Genomic DNA, 15,055 nt, shown 5'->3' on the forward strand with positions numbered 1-15,055 from the left:
AGGGAAGGACGCCGTCCTAAGCCTACCCCACATACCCCCCTCCCTACTTTTTTAACACGAAAGTGTTTTATGCCGGGGTCGACCAAGATTTCAGTGACGTATTTCCGTCACGGAAATGACGTCGAAAAGATATACAGGATCAGATGGCAACGAAAAAAAGTTCCGTCAGCGGGCATCGAATCCACGACCGCTCGGTCCGCACCATCAGATGCCGGGCACGCTATCCACTGCACCACGGTCATGTAACATTCAAACAAAAACAAATACATCCGCGCTAAGCTTCAAGCTTAGTGTTAGGAACTGCGCCACGGTCACAGACTCCAGAGGCTTTACAAACGCGCCTTTTATATCTACCATTCTCCCGGTCGGCGGGGTGGTGTTGCCCTCTGGGAGCGGCAAAGTAAAGTAATTCGTAATTACTACGGCCTCCGCGATTAGCACCTGCAACGCGTTACACGTCCGTCCCATTCGGTGCGTTTTCAATAGCACTTCAATTTTGTCAATGCCTTAACACACCTCTAGGTGGCGACCTTAGCGCAAGCGTCGTAAAAGCGTCGGCCTCGCTCATATCATCACGCTAATCCAAACGAAAAATAGATCTGCGACGCGTGCCTGCCTCACCTGGCTGTAACACCGCGTTCCTCGCTCGCCGCGCTCGCCTCGAGAAAAATCACGGCCGGGATACCGGGGCGGCACGACGCGCTTTGCGTTTCCCTCTAGTCCGGCCGTGGTGTTCGATCACATTTTAATATGCCGCGGGATGGCGACCAAGTTCTGCGTCCAATATGCGACGCTCTTCTGGCTATCACACCTCGTTCTCTGATTACGCTTTCACTGTTAACTACTAGAGCTACCACAAGGGTTTGTTTAATCATTTAGCATGGAAGTTAATCGTCGGGATGAAGATGCGCCATCAATCATCAAATTGGGTACATCCACGTTAAACGGTGCTGCCAGACATCAATAAACATTGTTCAAACTCTCTTATATCAATGTACAGTAAACATTCAGTTACTTCTGTAAGGGCACGCTTTACTATGGTGTTATCCCGATTCCTATGACGGAGGGATCAACCATGTTTTTTTTATTCGCATCCGTATAACGCCATTTCAATCTATAATCATGTGGGACGTATAATTAAGGAAAGCAGCCGTCCAATGGCAGTAAATATTTACGGATTGTGATTTCTTGTGCATTCGGTCTGCGTATTCTGTAGTCCAACTAAAAACCGTATTCAGAAGGATTTTAGTTTTATGGTAAATGTACCATATCACTGGGCGCTTCTCTTCGCTAGTTAATTGCCCACGTTCACGACTTACTTGAGTTCTTTCTTACGGATAATTATATTGTAAAAACTGTTTTCTGAATGCAGGCCCAGAACTGCGCAATGCGACCGACAATAACGACAAAAAAAATACTTGTACACGAACGACCAGGAAAGTGGTCGGATCAATATAGCATAGCCACTGGGGTAGTTTCATTAGTAACAAGAAAAACAGCTCGTTTTATGTGGAAGATACGGGTTCAGTTCTATACATATACTATGTTATACTGTAAACGAATTAATTAATTAATCAGTCCTGCCTAGGTTGTTTTTCTCCAGTACTATTTGCCTGAACTCATTAATACTCACCTACGCAAATTGCTCTCTTTTGCAGGCATACTAACGTAAACACCATGGAGTCATAAAAGCGATCACCAGCAGAAGCAAGAGGAAAACCAAAGCCGGATTTCCATCCTCTTCATCGTATGAAGCAGCCGAGTCTGGTTTGCATCGGATTCACGGAGGACATGCAGGTACCGACTAAAAAGGAGGGTCCCGTTTGCCGATAGCGCTGCAAGAAGGCCACGTGGCAAAAAGGTGGAGGTATCCAGTAAACTCAACAGGTGTTCGTCAGCGCAGCTCATCGCCATTTATTGTGGCCCGTCTCGGTGGTGATGGGGCGAGACCAACATCTATGCCGGGCAACTGTGCTGATAGTACCACTATGTCGTCCGTACTCGAAGAACTGTCCGTCTCCGACAACGAGACGGCGTCGGAAACGCCTGTCACAGCCGAAGATCTGTTCGGTCCACATTACGCCAAGACGCTACGCATTGCGCTCATCAGCGTCATGCTCGTGCTATCGCTTCTTGGCAACTCTATCGTCTGTCACCGGCTGCTGACATCGCGGCGGCACAGAATGTTCAAGGCGCAGATGCTTTTCCTGAACCTAGCCCTCGCCGACCTTCTCGTCACTCTAGTCACCATGAGTTCCCAACTGGTGTGGGAGGTCGTGGGCCGCGTCTGGGTCGCCGGAGACGCCGCCTGCCGGTTGTTCAAGGTGCTCCAGACATTCGCGCTCGTCTCCTCCACGTACATGCTGGTCGGCATCGCGGTGGACCGCCACTACGCCATCTGCAAGCCGCTGGCGCCGGCGCCAAAACCTCGATCGCTGGTCGCAGTCTGCTGGCTGCTGTCTCTCGTTCCGTCCCTTCCGAATGCGTTCATGTTCCGGCTCGTCGTTATACGGGACGAGTGCTACTGTGCCTCCGTCTTCTACATCTACCAGGACTCCGTGGTTCCGCGTCAGGCCTACATGGCCTTTGTCTTCACGCTGGTGTTCATATTTCCACTGGTGGCTCTGGTGACGCTGTACTCGTGCATCTTGTACAGAATGTGGAAGATAAGCAGCATCGCCTCTAACCGGCAGCGAGGTGACGCTGCCGCTGCGTCGTGCGGCGGTTGTGCCGAGGGCAGCAGTACTACTCTTCCCAAGGCGCGCCTGCGAACTCTCAAGATGGCGGCGATCATATTTGTCGCGTTTCTTGTGACCAACCTTCCCTACATGGTGCAGGAAATGTTGCTGGCCTTCGCGCAGAACGTATCGCTCGGACCTCACATAGTCGCCGTGTTTGGCGTCATCTCAGCCTCAAACAGCGCCGTCAACCCGTACGTCTTTCTGGCCTTCAACGGCGGCGCTGCCGCCTTCGGCTGTGACGCCCACGTGCGCGTCCTGTGGCGCCGCCTGGCGTGCTCTTCGGGCTCGAGACGAACCACTGCCACTTTTCGCACCGCCTGGTCGACATTGCAGACTCGCAACAGGAGACGCTCGCCGACGGTCAAAATGTTTCCTTCACCCGACAACTACCAGTGCGGCGAAGCACAGCAAAAGGGCCTGGAAATAGACAGAATGGCACCACTGGGAGAATGCCTTTAGCTGCTTGCTCGTAGCACGTGTCTCGTCTCTTTTTTTCTTTCTTAGTATGAGGGAGACGAGGAAGTGAATAATTTGTGTAGCGAACTTAATATCATCAAGTGCATATATTATCGTCAGATTCAGCGCATCAACGTACCAAGAGGTGCAGTTACTGCACAACGAGAGCCAACAGTGGTTGCTCAGCCTTACAGAACCCCGCACTTCACAATCGCACCGCAATGCGGAAGCGAAAATATGCGTTACGCAGACCTAAACATATTCGCACATGTTCATAAAATCTTCGCGTTCTCTGGTTGCAAAAATGCTAGCACAAAAATCAAAAGTGAAGCTTTGGTAGAAATATAACAACGTGATAATAAATAAAGAAAAGTTGTATGAGGTTCTGGAAGCTTTTGGTTTTTCAGCTTCATCCAAATTTCAATCTGTAACTTCTACCCAGATGTCTTGCTATCTCCTTATGTATTAAAGACATAAGAATACAACTTCGCCGACAGAACATCGGGAGATGATGTCGAAAGACCCAATTAAATACTGGCTGTTTATAGGTGAGTTCTAAGATTCAGAGCAAATGTATCGGCATTTGCCAGTACGAAGCTGCGTATCTTCGGTACCAATGTCGGCTTCTCAGAGGCTGAAATGCAAACCAGGTGCACGTCTTTACACTACACAAATGCTTAAATTACCGGTGTCGCACGTCTCAAGGAGGTTGCTTACGCGCCGCCTTGCTTATTTGTGCAACGTTGCCGCATACATGACGTTAGTGTGTAGACGCAAGGCAAAGTTCCAGCGCTAAAAGCAAAGGCAACACAAAAACAGAGACATAATGTTGTTATTTTCCTACAATTGCTGTTTTCTGCGATAGCTCCAATGATAGCTCCACAAAGGTTATGCCAGACATAAACCCGAATCTACAAGGGTTGTCATAACAGCTTTTCTTTCTTTTTTTCTATTTGAGTACAACTGCATAAACCATTTGCAAAAGATCGCAGAATGCTCGGAGTTTCAGAACGGGAGTTTCCGCTACAGTGTTTATACAAAATATTCCAGTGCGAGGTCAAAGAACTGTCGTCATTATGGACAGGTTAATGTTTTGAAATCTCAATGGGGATAATATTTACTGACGTTGAACACGTGTTTATATACTGAAATAGTTTAATGTTCGTTCCAGATGACTCGCTTATTGCTTTCTTTGCTTCTATCGATAGCAGCGACTAAGCATTCTGCGGGTGATTGCATAGGCGTGTGCAGGGTTCCCCTTCAGGGGGGGGGGGTCATCGTAGCGCTTCCCCCTCCCTATTAAGTGAATGTATGGAATAGACTTCACGAACCCCCCCCCCCAACTCTTAGCTGACTAAGGGGGGGGGGGGCGACCCCATGACCCCCCCCCCCCCTCCCCGTGCGCACGCCTATGGGTGATTGTACCTGTATACTGCTCACTATTTTAGTCATGAGCAGCGAAATGTATTGTACACGTATTTTATGAATAAAATAATTTTTGGTGGGTCTCGTAAAATATGTTTCTACTGAGCTGTGATGTGATTGTTCAGTATATATTTTATGTTCTCATGATATGCCCTGCGGAAATGCGCAGGGCATATCCATTGATATTGATAATCCGGAGAGTTAACGCCTAGTCCGTTCACATTAGGTCAAACAGCGTGCAAGCGCCCAATCATTGTAAAACAATTCACATTCGGCGTAACTTCTACCTATCGCACTAGACCGTCACGCTGAAAAAACGAGGAACACACTTCATTATTGATAGGCATTCCTTTGGTATAGTGTAGCTAGCTCTCAAATTTCTTTTTCCCATAAGAGTGTTAACATAGAATATAATAATGGCTGCTCAATTTACTGGCAATTCTAAACTATAGCACGTCAAAATATCTAATACTTATTCGTCCTTTTACGTTAAGCAAGGTCAAATACACAATCAATAAATCAATCGCTCCTACTGGACGATCTAACGTGGTATACATTGATCATCCTACAAGACGTTCTCCTTGTTGCCACACTAGACGCAAGAATTAGAAACACATCGATTTCGCCGGCTGGTCACAAGGAAACGTAGCTGTTTTTCTTTTATTTTGCTCATTGCGATGCGTCTGCTCATAAACCCTTTTGCTATCATTCTCTAAAAGAACCGCCCTCAGTGAAGAAGCCCGTCGCTTTAACAACTGCACAATAGCGACGGAGAACGAGCAGCCGATGAGAGATCGACAAATACACCATCATGAACATATTTTTTTGTTCGTTCTTCGTGACTTCGCTCCAAAGCATTGCGTTCATGACTGAGTGGTCGCAGCATCGAACGTTTTCCTTAAATGTTTCGTGCGTTTATTTTAAATGTACAATAACACATATTTACTTATGCCAGTCGTTTCTTCGCCGGTCCCCACAGAAAATTAGTCTGCCTAAAGCTTTTCCCCATGCATCGCCATTTCCCGGGCCATCTCCTCCACCTCTACCACACTCATCTTGAGCGATTCCAAGATCGCCATCCGCAACTTCCCCTGAAGGCGCGTATCGGGCCCTGCCTTACACCGTCTAGCTCGGACAGCAGAAATAAAACTCACAGGGTCCCTTATGCATTCGCCTAAGACGCCGACGCCGAGGAATGCCGACCCCGACAGTCGATTTTCGTGTGTGATGAGGCGAAAGACATCTTCTTTTTCTTCTCAGTCAATGTATCGATCCCCCGCTCCACTTCGACAGCTTTCTACAACTAACGTGGTTTTGCAATGCCTCCAGGGTCGAAGGCAGTGCAAGCCTTCTGCACCTCACCTGGTTTTGCACTGCCTCCGGGATCGACCCCCCTTTGACCAAGCGACGATGTCACGTGACGACGTCATAGTGACGCCATAATGGCGGCACAATTTTGGCGACCTGTGGCGTCACGATGACGTCATATATTGAGGTCATCACGTGGTGATTTTTTTTTTCATCACTCGTGTTGGCGCCGACGCCGAGGAATGCCGACCCCGACAGTCGATTTTCGTGTTTGATGAGGCACCTAAGGCTTTCGCCTTAATAAATCGCTAGAGAACTCACGCAGAGTGCGACTGAGGGCAATGACCTTTGTCTCTGCCGACAAATGAAAAATAGACGATTATATATCCTTGTCCATACAGAAGTCAAACGAGGATGTTATTTAGCGTCATATGGTTTTTCAGCCACAATTATAATAAAAGCCACAATATAAACGCCGCGCACCAAGGATCTTAATCGTTATTCGCATAGACTTCATGGCAACCTCTTGGTGCCCGGTCCAATTTCGCGTTTGCAACGTGAATTCCGTGGAAGATACTTTCGGGACAGCTCTGCATATATATACTGCTTGAATTAGCAGAATAAAAAAATTCCCGCGAGAGCACTAAAAAAAAAAAAAGGCGTTCGTTTCATCAGGCGGACATCGACGACGTTAATCTTCGTAAATTTGGCGCCAACATAAAAGCATAAATACGAGCGCGAAAATCATAGACGCTCGTAGCTTGATATATTCAACACGTTCTCGTTGTGGTAGCAGCCGGTCTGAAAAGAAAGAGGGACGCACATCAGTGACTTCGCGATCATAATCAGTAATTCGCAAACGACATTTGTAAGCCTTCGACACATGGACACATTCGCAGACTCCTTTAGAAACCTTGCAACATTTGACAAATCGCGAGAAATCTATACAGTACCATCCGAAGTGGCTACACACCGGAAATTCGTGAACAACGCTGAAATTCTACCAAAAGTGCGGGTTCGCTCGAGCAGCTGCGCAGTCAGTACACATTGTGCGTCGTGATCGTCAAAAACACGGGTCATTTCGTTTGAACACGCTTCTATAGCAAGCGCTGCTTATACACAGGTGAATTTCGGCTTCAGCACGCCTTTCAGATAGCCGGAGCTTCATCTATACTTATCGTAATGACGCGTAATCTGTAATGATGCGTAATTCGAAGGTTGTGGGTTCAGATCCCACCGAAAGAAAAGGTAATTTTTCGTCTACTTCAAATGTACGTCATTATTAGTACAATACAGTTAAAGACGACAATTAATGGCCCCTGTGCTTTACCTGGCCTAACTATCTGTTGGATTCATTTGGTTGTGTCTAACCAAGAATCGAGTGCCTCGAAAAAATTCTCCTCCTTTCGTTCATAAGCATGCGTGTAGCATACAATAATGAGTGCTCCAAACTCAAGACACTATGAGTATAAACGATATTCATGTAACAGAACTTAAAAACATTTATGGCGACTCTGAACAGTTGCTCACGCAGGTGGGTGATTTTAAACGACACATGTATTCATATAGCGCTAAGCTGGTCTTGATGCAGTGTGGCAAGACTACCTGGCTGATAACTACTGATTGTGGGATTGACCAACGTTGGCATGGTTGCAAAAACGTCTTTCCCTTGACAGTTCGCGAGAACGGAAATATATTTACGAGACCTATAGACTCCATAAATGATCCACATAGGACATCCGCTATAGGTTATGTTTGTGACGAGTGCCTTTGCCGCAAATAACAGGCATACGTATACACGGCTCTAATATAACGACTGAATACAGTGACAGTTTTCGGCTAGGAATGGAATAATTTCTTGCGTATAGTCCCACATGCTCAACAAATGAAAATATTTACATAGGCGTCTCCTTTGGGCCAGCGCTTTTATACAGGGTGTTTCAGCTCACTTGCGCTAAGTACACATTTTAATTTCTCGCACTCTAAAGAAAAGCTGAAAAAAATTAAAAAGGGCAGCTATCTTAGCATAGATGAAATAATCAGACGTTGCTGAACAAACTTTACAGCTTCTCTGTTTAATATTTTTCGTTAAAGTTACTATTTCAAAGGTCAATTAAGCAATCTTTGTTAATTACCCAGTTTGGCGGGATGAGAAAAAATATCCTGACGCGCTGCGTACATCTCAGAACAATACTGGGCCAATTTCATACGCGTAGCGCATGTGTTTGTTTTTGTAATACTAGGCGCAAGTTAGCTGAAACATCCTGTATACGTCGTTAAAGTAAGTCGACCGTCGGCCGCCAACAACAGACCACGCAAACAGGCGAGAGGAAAACCATTCGCGTTAGAGACCGTATTTTCGCTACATATTCTACGGCAGCTCCATACTTTTTTTTCTTTTTCTGGGAGAAAGCGGTAGGATATAGTAAAAGGATGACTAGTGTGAACAGCGACGTAAATCTAACATGACGTTGGTTCCTTGACGAGCACACCGACATCGAATAAAGGGAGATACTACGTGTATGGAATTGTGTGTCGCTGCAAAACGGTGGGCTTCGGGAAGCCTCGTACAAATGGATCAGAATGGACGATGCGAACGGATGACTGCTGCGCTGCGTGACAGAAAGTGCATGTCGACGTACATAGGACCGCCATCCTAGTGCCTGCCTAAAAAGAAATGGGACAAATGAAATTTGCCTCTGTGCGCGGGTTCCCAAAATGTGAACGGGAATGCATTTACTCAAACGGAAACGTTTTCCGTTGCGCTGATAAAGCGCATAAAGGACAAATGACCAAGATATATTGAACTTCGGAAAACAAAAAAAAAAAACGTGCTTCGATAGACGGGTGTAAAAGCCGTCCCGTTGGTATCGAACCAAATGAGCTATACAATCGATCAGACCGAAGTACGTGTGGCGAGACTCCAGGCGATGAAAATCTTTTACTACACAGACTGACTCGCAGGACGAACCAGATACGCGGCTGCAAAAAAATTTTGACCGAATTCGTTTTACAATTGGTAGACGTCAATGAAGATTAAGTGGTCAAAGTGGATACGTACACCCTTATCGCCTGCACTACATGTGCTGCAAAACTCCTCGGTAACGTTGCCTGTCAACGGACATGTAATGTATTCTAAATGGAATCATTTTCTGTCTGACCAGGATCGGCGACGTAACCCAGTGATCATGAACGCTTTCTGTGTGCCTAAGTGTTCGTGTGGCGCAAAAACACTGGCGAACGGGTAACAAACGAGATTGCACCCTTACTGTAGCAGCACTTGTAAAGAAGGATGTGCTAAGTTCGGAGCGCTGCGTAAACGAATCGATCATGATGGGAAGGTTCACGAGTAATTAAACATTAAACAGTTGTTGAAACGCATCACGACAAAAATGCTATCAAAAAAGAGGTAAGTCGTAGTCACAAAGTCGTTGGAAATATGCATAAAGAACAATGAGCAAACGGCAGTAATCCTAATTCAGTACATCGGCTGCAGGCACACGTACCACTGTGTCTCATAAAAAATAATGTCTATCCTTGCGTTCTAGCACGGGCACCAAGTGGCAGTTATGGTGGATATTTGAGAAGGCGTAAGGAGCTAAGGTATTAATATTTCCACGTATACTCCTATCCTTTGGCCAAAGTATTGTGACTTTCAACCGCTTATCGTCAACTACCACCGCTGAAAATGTAGCTGGCTGCGCTGTGGCACTGCCGTGCGGTGATCTCATTAACAGAAGCGGCGGATCCCGGCTGAGGGAAGCAAAAGACGCTTTAACACGTGGAAAGTATGGTAGCGCGGTGACGGCAGTCTATAGGAGGCAACGCAAAAACGCCTTTATTTTAACAGTGCGTGGGATTATAAGGATATTCACGAAGCCCTATTTGAAACGATACGCACCCGTCAACATGACGAAGGCAGCGGGTATCCGCCCAACCACAGAATGGGTCCCGCACGCAGGCTATGCACTCCAAGTGACGTTCCTCGCAGGCATCCAGGCTGTACTGGCGAACGTCGTTGTCCGAGAACACGTACAGGCTCCGGTGCTGCGAATGGTAAAAGCGCGAAGATCATGGTGCAGCGCTTTCAGGAATCGTTGCTCAGAAGCGTTGGCAGCTGAACTGGATGGTTCTGGTGAACACTACATGTGAAACATTGTACTGGCGAACAAAGACACGGACAGAATATATGAAGAGACACACAACTGGCTCATCTTGCCCGTGTTTTTGTTCGCCAGTACAACGTTTCGCAGTGTTCGTTTCTCACACCCCGGTGTTCTGCCACTGGGCTAAAATATGATTGTTCAATGATCATAAGCAGATTATACACGCTATCAAAACAGCTCAATATTACCGACGCACTTCATTTAGTCCACGATCAGGCGGACTGAGAGTAGAACTGCATGAGCAGTGCAGACTGTTCTAAAAATTAAGAGATGCAGTAAGCATACTTTTCTGGGTGCTTTATATCTATATGCTTAGTCGCCGGCTGTTGTTTATTTCCTTTGTGAACAGTGCTGCGAAGTCTTTCAGCTTCCTTGTACCTTGCCCTCATGATATCATCATAAATGACTCTGGATTGCTGCTACAGTCCGTACCGCAGTTCGTTACTGCTATACAAAGTTCCATACAAGTTAGCATTCTAAAAATAATGCGCAATTCGATGGCTCCTATACGGGAGCGACAAGGCACAACGGAGTGGGGTGAAATATGCTGCCCGCGGGCGATCCCATGTAATACTGGTCGTATTTTGCTCGTATTCCATTACAAAGCTTCATTAATAATCGTTGGGGTTTTACTTTCCAAAACCACGATATGATTATGAGGGACGCCGTAGTGGAAGGCTCTGGAAATTTCGACCGCCCGGGGTTTTTTAACGTACACCTAAATCTAAGGGCACGGGCTTCAAGCATTTCGCCTTCATCGAAATGCCGCCGCCGCGGCCGGCAATCGATACCGCGACCTTCGGGTCAGCAGTCGAGCACCATAACAACTAGACCACCGTGGCGGGTTACAAGGGCTACGTTAGCTACAGCGTGATTGTTGTCGATGGTTGGTCAACATACAGATCAAGGCCACGGTGTAGTCGATGTACAACATTCTATTAGTGCCTACACGTACCTTTTGTGAGACAAGCATTTTGATTATTGGTTCCGTTGTTGTATTGAACGCGTCCACCAACTCAGCCGGAACAGGAGTCTGACCCACGGCGACGATTTCCTCGGCAATCTTCATCACCAAGCCGGTCGCTGCAGATTGGGAGCGCACTTAATTACTATGCCGTGCGATCTACATACTTGCTACATGATTGTTACGTACTTAACAGACTAATCTTCCTACAGGCCTGTCACGTACGAATTGGAGTTGGGCTGCTTGTCATGATCAGTGTTGTGACTGTGTGCTCGGTAAATGGCGAGTTCAAGTGACATATGCGTGATCTAACGTACTACGAGTAGTGATGACTGTTTACTTCTATGACGTGCATTGGGAGTTTCTCAGTGCAATATAAATGAGCTATGTTGGCTGATCAGGCTTCATGTGCCGGCGGCCGTACACGACACCCGTACGAGTTTCGCGATCTTAATAAGCTTAATAGCCAGGAAAGTTTCAATACAACCGTCAGTCACGCATTCCAATAACTATATGATGCTCTTTCACCTTCACGAGACATTCTGAATACCCCGATATACTTTGAGGCTGACGAATATGCTCATATCCATAGCAGTTAGCCGCTGCCAGACAAGCAATGGCTCTGTCGCCTTGATGCTGTTTTGAAGAAGCAACAAGACATTTGGAATATGATGGAAGCAACGTTTAGGGGCGAACAAACAACTCTAGTGGCTTTGATAGTTTGCTTAGATCCCGCCAGGTGCCAAGCGTGGTGCAAGAAATATTCAACGGCCGTCTTCGACAACTGTTAAAGATCATGTTACTGAGAAAGGTTTCGCCAATTTCTCTGACAATTATGTTGAATGGAATGTTACATTTCTCAGACTTCAAAATAGTTATTCTTTATTTCTGACGTTAACTTGCTTCTACTCACGACGAATATTTTTTTTATTTTATAGCATATATAGTTGCGAAATTGTAAAATTGACGCCAAAGAGCAATGAAGTAAGGAGGTCTGCTTAATGTAAGTTCCGTCCTAGAAGGCTACTAATCAATGCGTTGGCGTTCAATACCAGGAAGAACTGGGGTTGGTGTTTAGTCAATGTATTCCACAGAAGGCCAATGAATGAAGGAAAGATTACTTTTAAAGGCTCGCTTTTTCTTTGTTAGATACAATATTAATGAGAACTAACAGACAGCAATGCCAAGGAAAGTATAGGGAAAGTAGCGAGGGATTATTGGTCAGCTGACTGCTCGTAAATAGATCACGTGCTACGTGACGCCAAAAAGGCAGAAAAAAAGAGTGTTCCACACTCGCCGCCATGGCTGCGACTGGCGCTGACTGACACTCCTAAGTTTCAATCCACATATATACCCTATAAAGCGGACGGGGAGATGACCGCCGCCGTAGCTCAGTGGTAGAGCATCGGACGCGTTATTTGAAGGTCGCAGGTTCGGTCCCTGCCGGCGGCAAGTTACTTTACTTTCTTCACATTTATATTCTAATTACTACAAATAACACCCCCTATACTTTCCTTGGCATTGCTGTCTGTTAGTTCTCATTAATATTGTGTCTAACAAAGAAAAAACGATCCCTTAAAAGTAATCTTTCCTTCATTCATAGCGAGGGTCTCGTTCTGGCAGACATGATGCCTTCAGGTAGTATGCGAGGAATTATTGGTCAGCTGCCTGCTCGTAAATAGATCACGTGCTACGTGACGCCAAAAAGGAAGAAAAAAGGGTGTTCCACACTCGCCGCCATGGCTGCGACTAGCGCTGACTGACACTCCTAAGTTTCAATCCACATATATACCCTATAAAGTGGACGGGGAGATGACCGCCGCCGTAGCTCAGTGGTAGAGCATCGGACGCGTTATTCGAAGGTCGCAGGTTCGGTCCCTGCCGGCGGCAAGTTATCTTTTTGTCCACTTTACTTTCTTCACATTTATATTCCAATTACTACAAATAATACCCCCTATAATTTCCTTGGCATTGCTGTCTGTTAGTTCTCATTAATACAGAAGGCCAATGCATTTCATAGTTTACCTTAAGTGCAGATGTCTCGAAAGTTGTGCTAGCATTAAAGTTTCTCGTATAGAGATACGACTTCACCGCTGCGTGGCTTGAATTTCGTATTGTAACGTGTGCCCTTTGAATATTTTTTTTTAAAGTCAGTGGGTGTTATCATTGAGCGACCTGAACATGGCGAATAATCTTGTAATGTCCGTCGCTCCGGGTAATGTAGTAGAACTGACTGAATCTTTTGAAATTCCTGGTTTCTCCAATGTAATCATGTTCGCAGGCTGGGCATGGGATTACGAGCCAAAAGCACGGTATGATTAGCACGTGGTGAAGGGCTAGAGACACTTTCGACCAGCTGAGGTTCTTCACATAGTACACGAGAATTTCGTCTCCATCGAAATGCGACCGCCGTGGCCGGGATCGAAACCGCGTCTCTCGAACCAGCAGACGAGCACCGTAACCACTGGGCCACCGCGGCGGCTCGCAACTGGAAGTTTAATTGGAATGAGCACATTCTTTTATTTATACGCGATCAGTTCACGCGCACATCAGAAACGTTATACACAAAATAAGCTTGATAAGTAATCGTGAGCATGTATAGAAACAAGCGTGACATCGGAGAACTGACCGGTGGCCACATAGCAGACCAGCCAGGATCCCCAGGCCTCGTTTAGAACGAAGGCGACGACGCCGCTGAAGGCGACGCCAGGGAGCGCGAAGAAGGGTCGATCGTGACGCTGTTTTGGCGGCACGGCGAGCAGCGGGTGCGACGACAGGAAGTCGGGTCCCGTCGGCGGCAGCGTGCGAGAGTCCGACACGCAGGCGGAACCGGTGCCTGGGTACGCTGCACTGTTGGGCCTCACAATCTTGCTCAACGAGGTTCTGGATAAGCTCAGCTCGTAAAAGCTAGTGCCATTGAAAGCCCGCTCGATGTCTTCCAGCCGGAAGGCACAGACGGCAGAGTCAGGGTAGCCGTGACTGCAGAAGCATCGACAGTAAACTTGGGCCCCAATAATTGTACCATGGCATGTATTCAAAAAAACGTCTTACCCTAGAATAATTTGGAAGAGCAAATGTTAACTAATACCTATGCAGGGCATAGGCATTAGAGGAACTAATCGGCCGATGCTAGGAGCAGTGGCGAAAAAAACATGGTTGATCCTTTATACTGATTCCTTTATAAGAATCCGTATTGCACGAAAGTGAAATGTGTCTTCACAGAATACATAGTTAATTGTTTATTGTACATTAATATATCAGCTTCCACAATGTCTATCGTTGTTTGCCAGCTATAGCACCGCTTAACGTGGATTCACCGACGTTGACGCCTGGCGGCACATTTCCCTCTCGACGACTAACGTCCACGATCATGATTAAACCTTTATGGTAGTTGTAGTAGTTAACATACACCTGGACACAGCATATTCAAATTCGAACCCTATGCTCCCTTATTCACTAATTTTCTTTACATTAAAATTGTTCGCTAGATGAAATTCCTGCAAAACCTGGTGCTGGACAAATCAACAAAGTCGGCTGGCAATCGCAATGATCATTTACGACAGAATGGTTTTATTAATACTGGCCCTAAAGCCGTGTTTACGATGCTTTTCTTTCAAAGTACTTCTAACCATTGGCCGAGTCGCCTTCACTAATATGTTCAGTATCAGTGAATTCGCTGGGAGTCTCTTTTGCGAACAATTTTAGAATAAGGCTTTTGCAAACAGAAACCCAGGTTCCGAATGCACGAAATACTTTTAAAAGTTAACGAATTCTGTTACGTCAGTTATTTTATAAGTACAAATACCTGTTAAAATACCGGCTTTTTCGCTCACAGCCAACGACGCCGACGCCGACACCGAAATTTCTGCGAAGCGAGCTCTTTAACGCTGTCGCGTTAAAATGTCCGCGGCGATATACAGAGTCAGTGACATCCCCTGAGGTGATGCACTACAGACAATCGACTGGCACTCTTGCTTACAAATGCGATTATTAAC

The 15,055-nt window shown here is 46.3% G+C and overlaps 1 protein-coding gene across 1 annotated transcript; it reads left to right on the forward strand.

The window, feature by feature from the left end:
- The first annotated feature begins 1,873 nt into the window (after nucleotides 1-1,873).
- Nucleotides 1,874-3,296, forward strand: LOC119385227 (vasopressin V1a receptor). The gene has a single exon (XM_037652729.2). The coding sequence runs from the start codon at nucleotides 1,959-1,961 to the stop codon at nucleotides 3,198-3,200; it is 1,242 nt and encodes a 413-aa protein (XP_037508657.1). The 5' UTR covers nucleotides 1,874-1,958; the 3' UTR covers nucleotides 3,201-3,296.
- Nucleotides 3,297-15,055: the final 11,759 nt, after the last annotated feature.

Source organism: Rhipicephalus sanguineus, chromosome 3 (genome assembly GCF_013339695.2).
Source record: "Rhipicephalus sanguineus isolate Rsan-2018 chromosome 3, BIME_Rsan_1.4, whole genome shotgun sequence".
In the NCBI taxonomy this organism is placed as follows: Eukaryota; Metazoa; Arthropoda; class Arachnida; order Ixodida; family Ixodidae; genus Rhipicephalus; species Rhipicephalus sanguineus.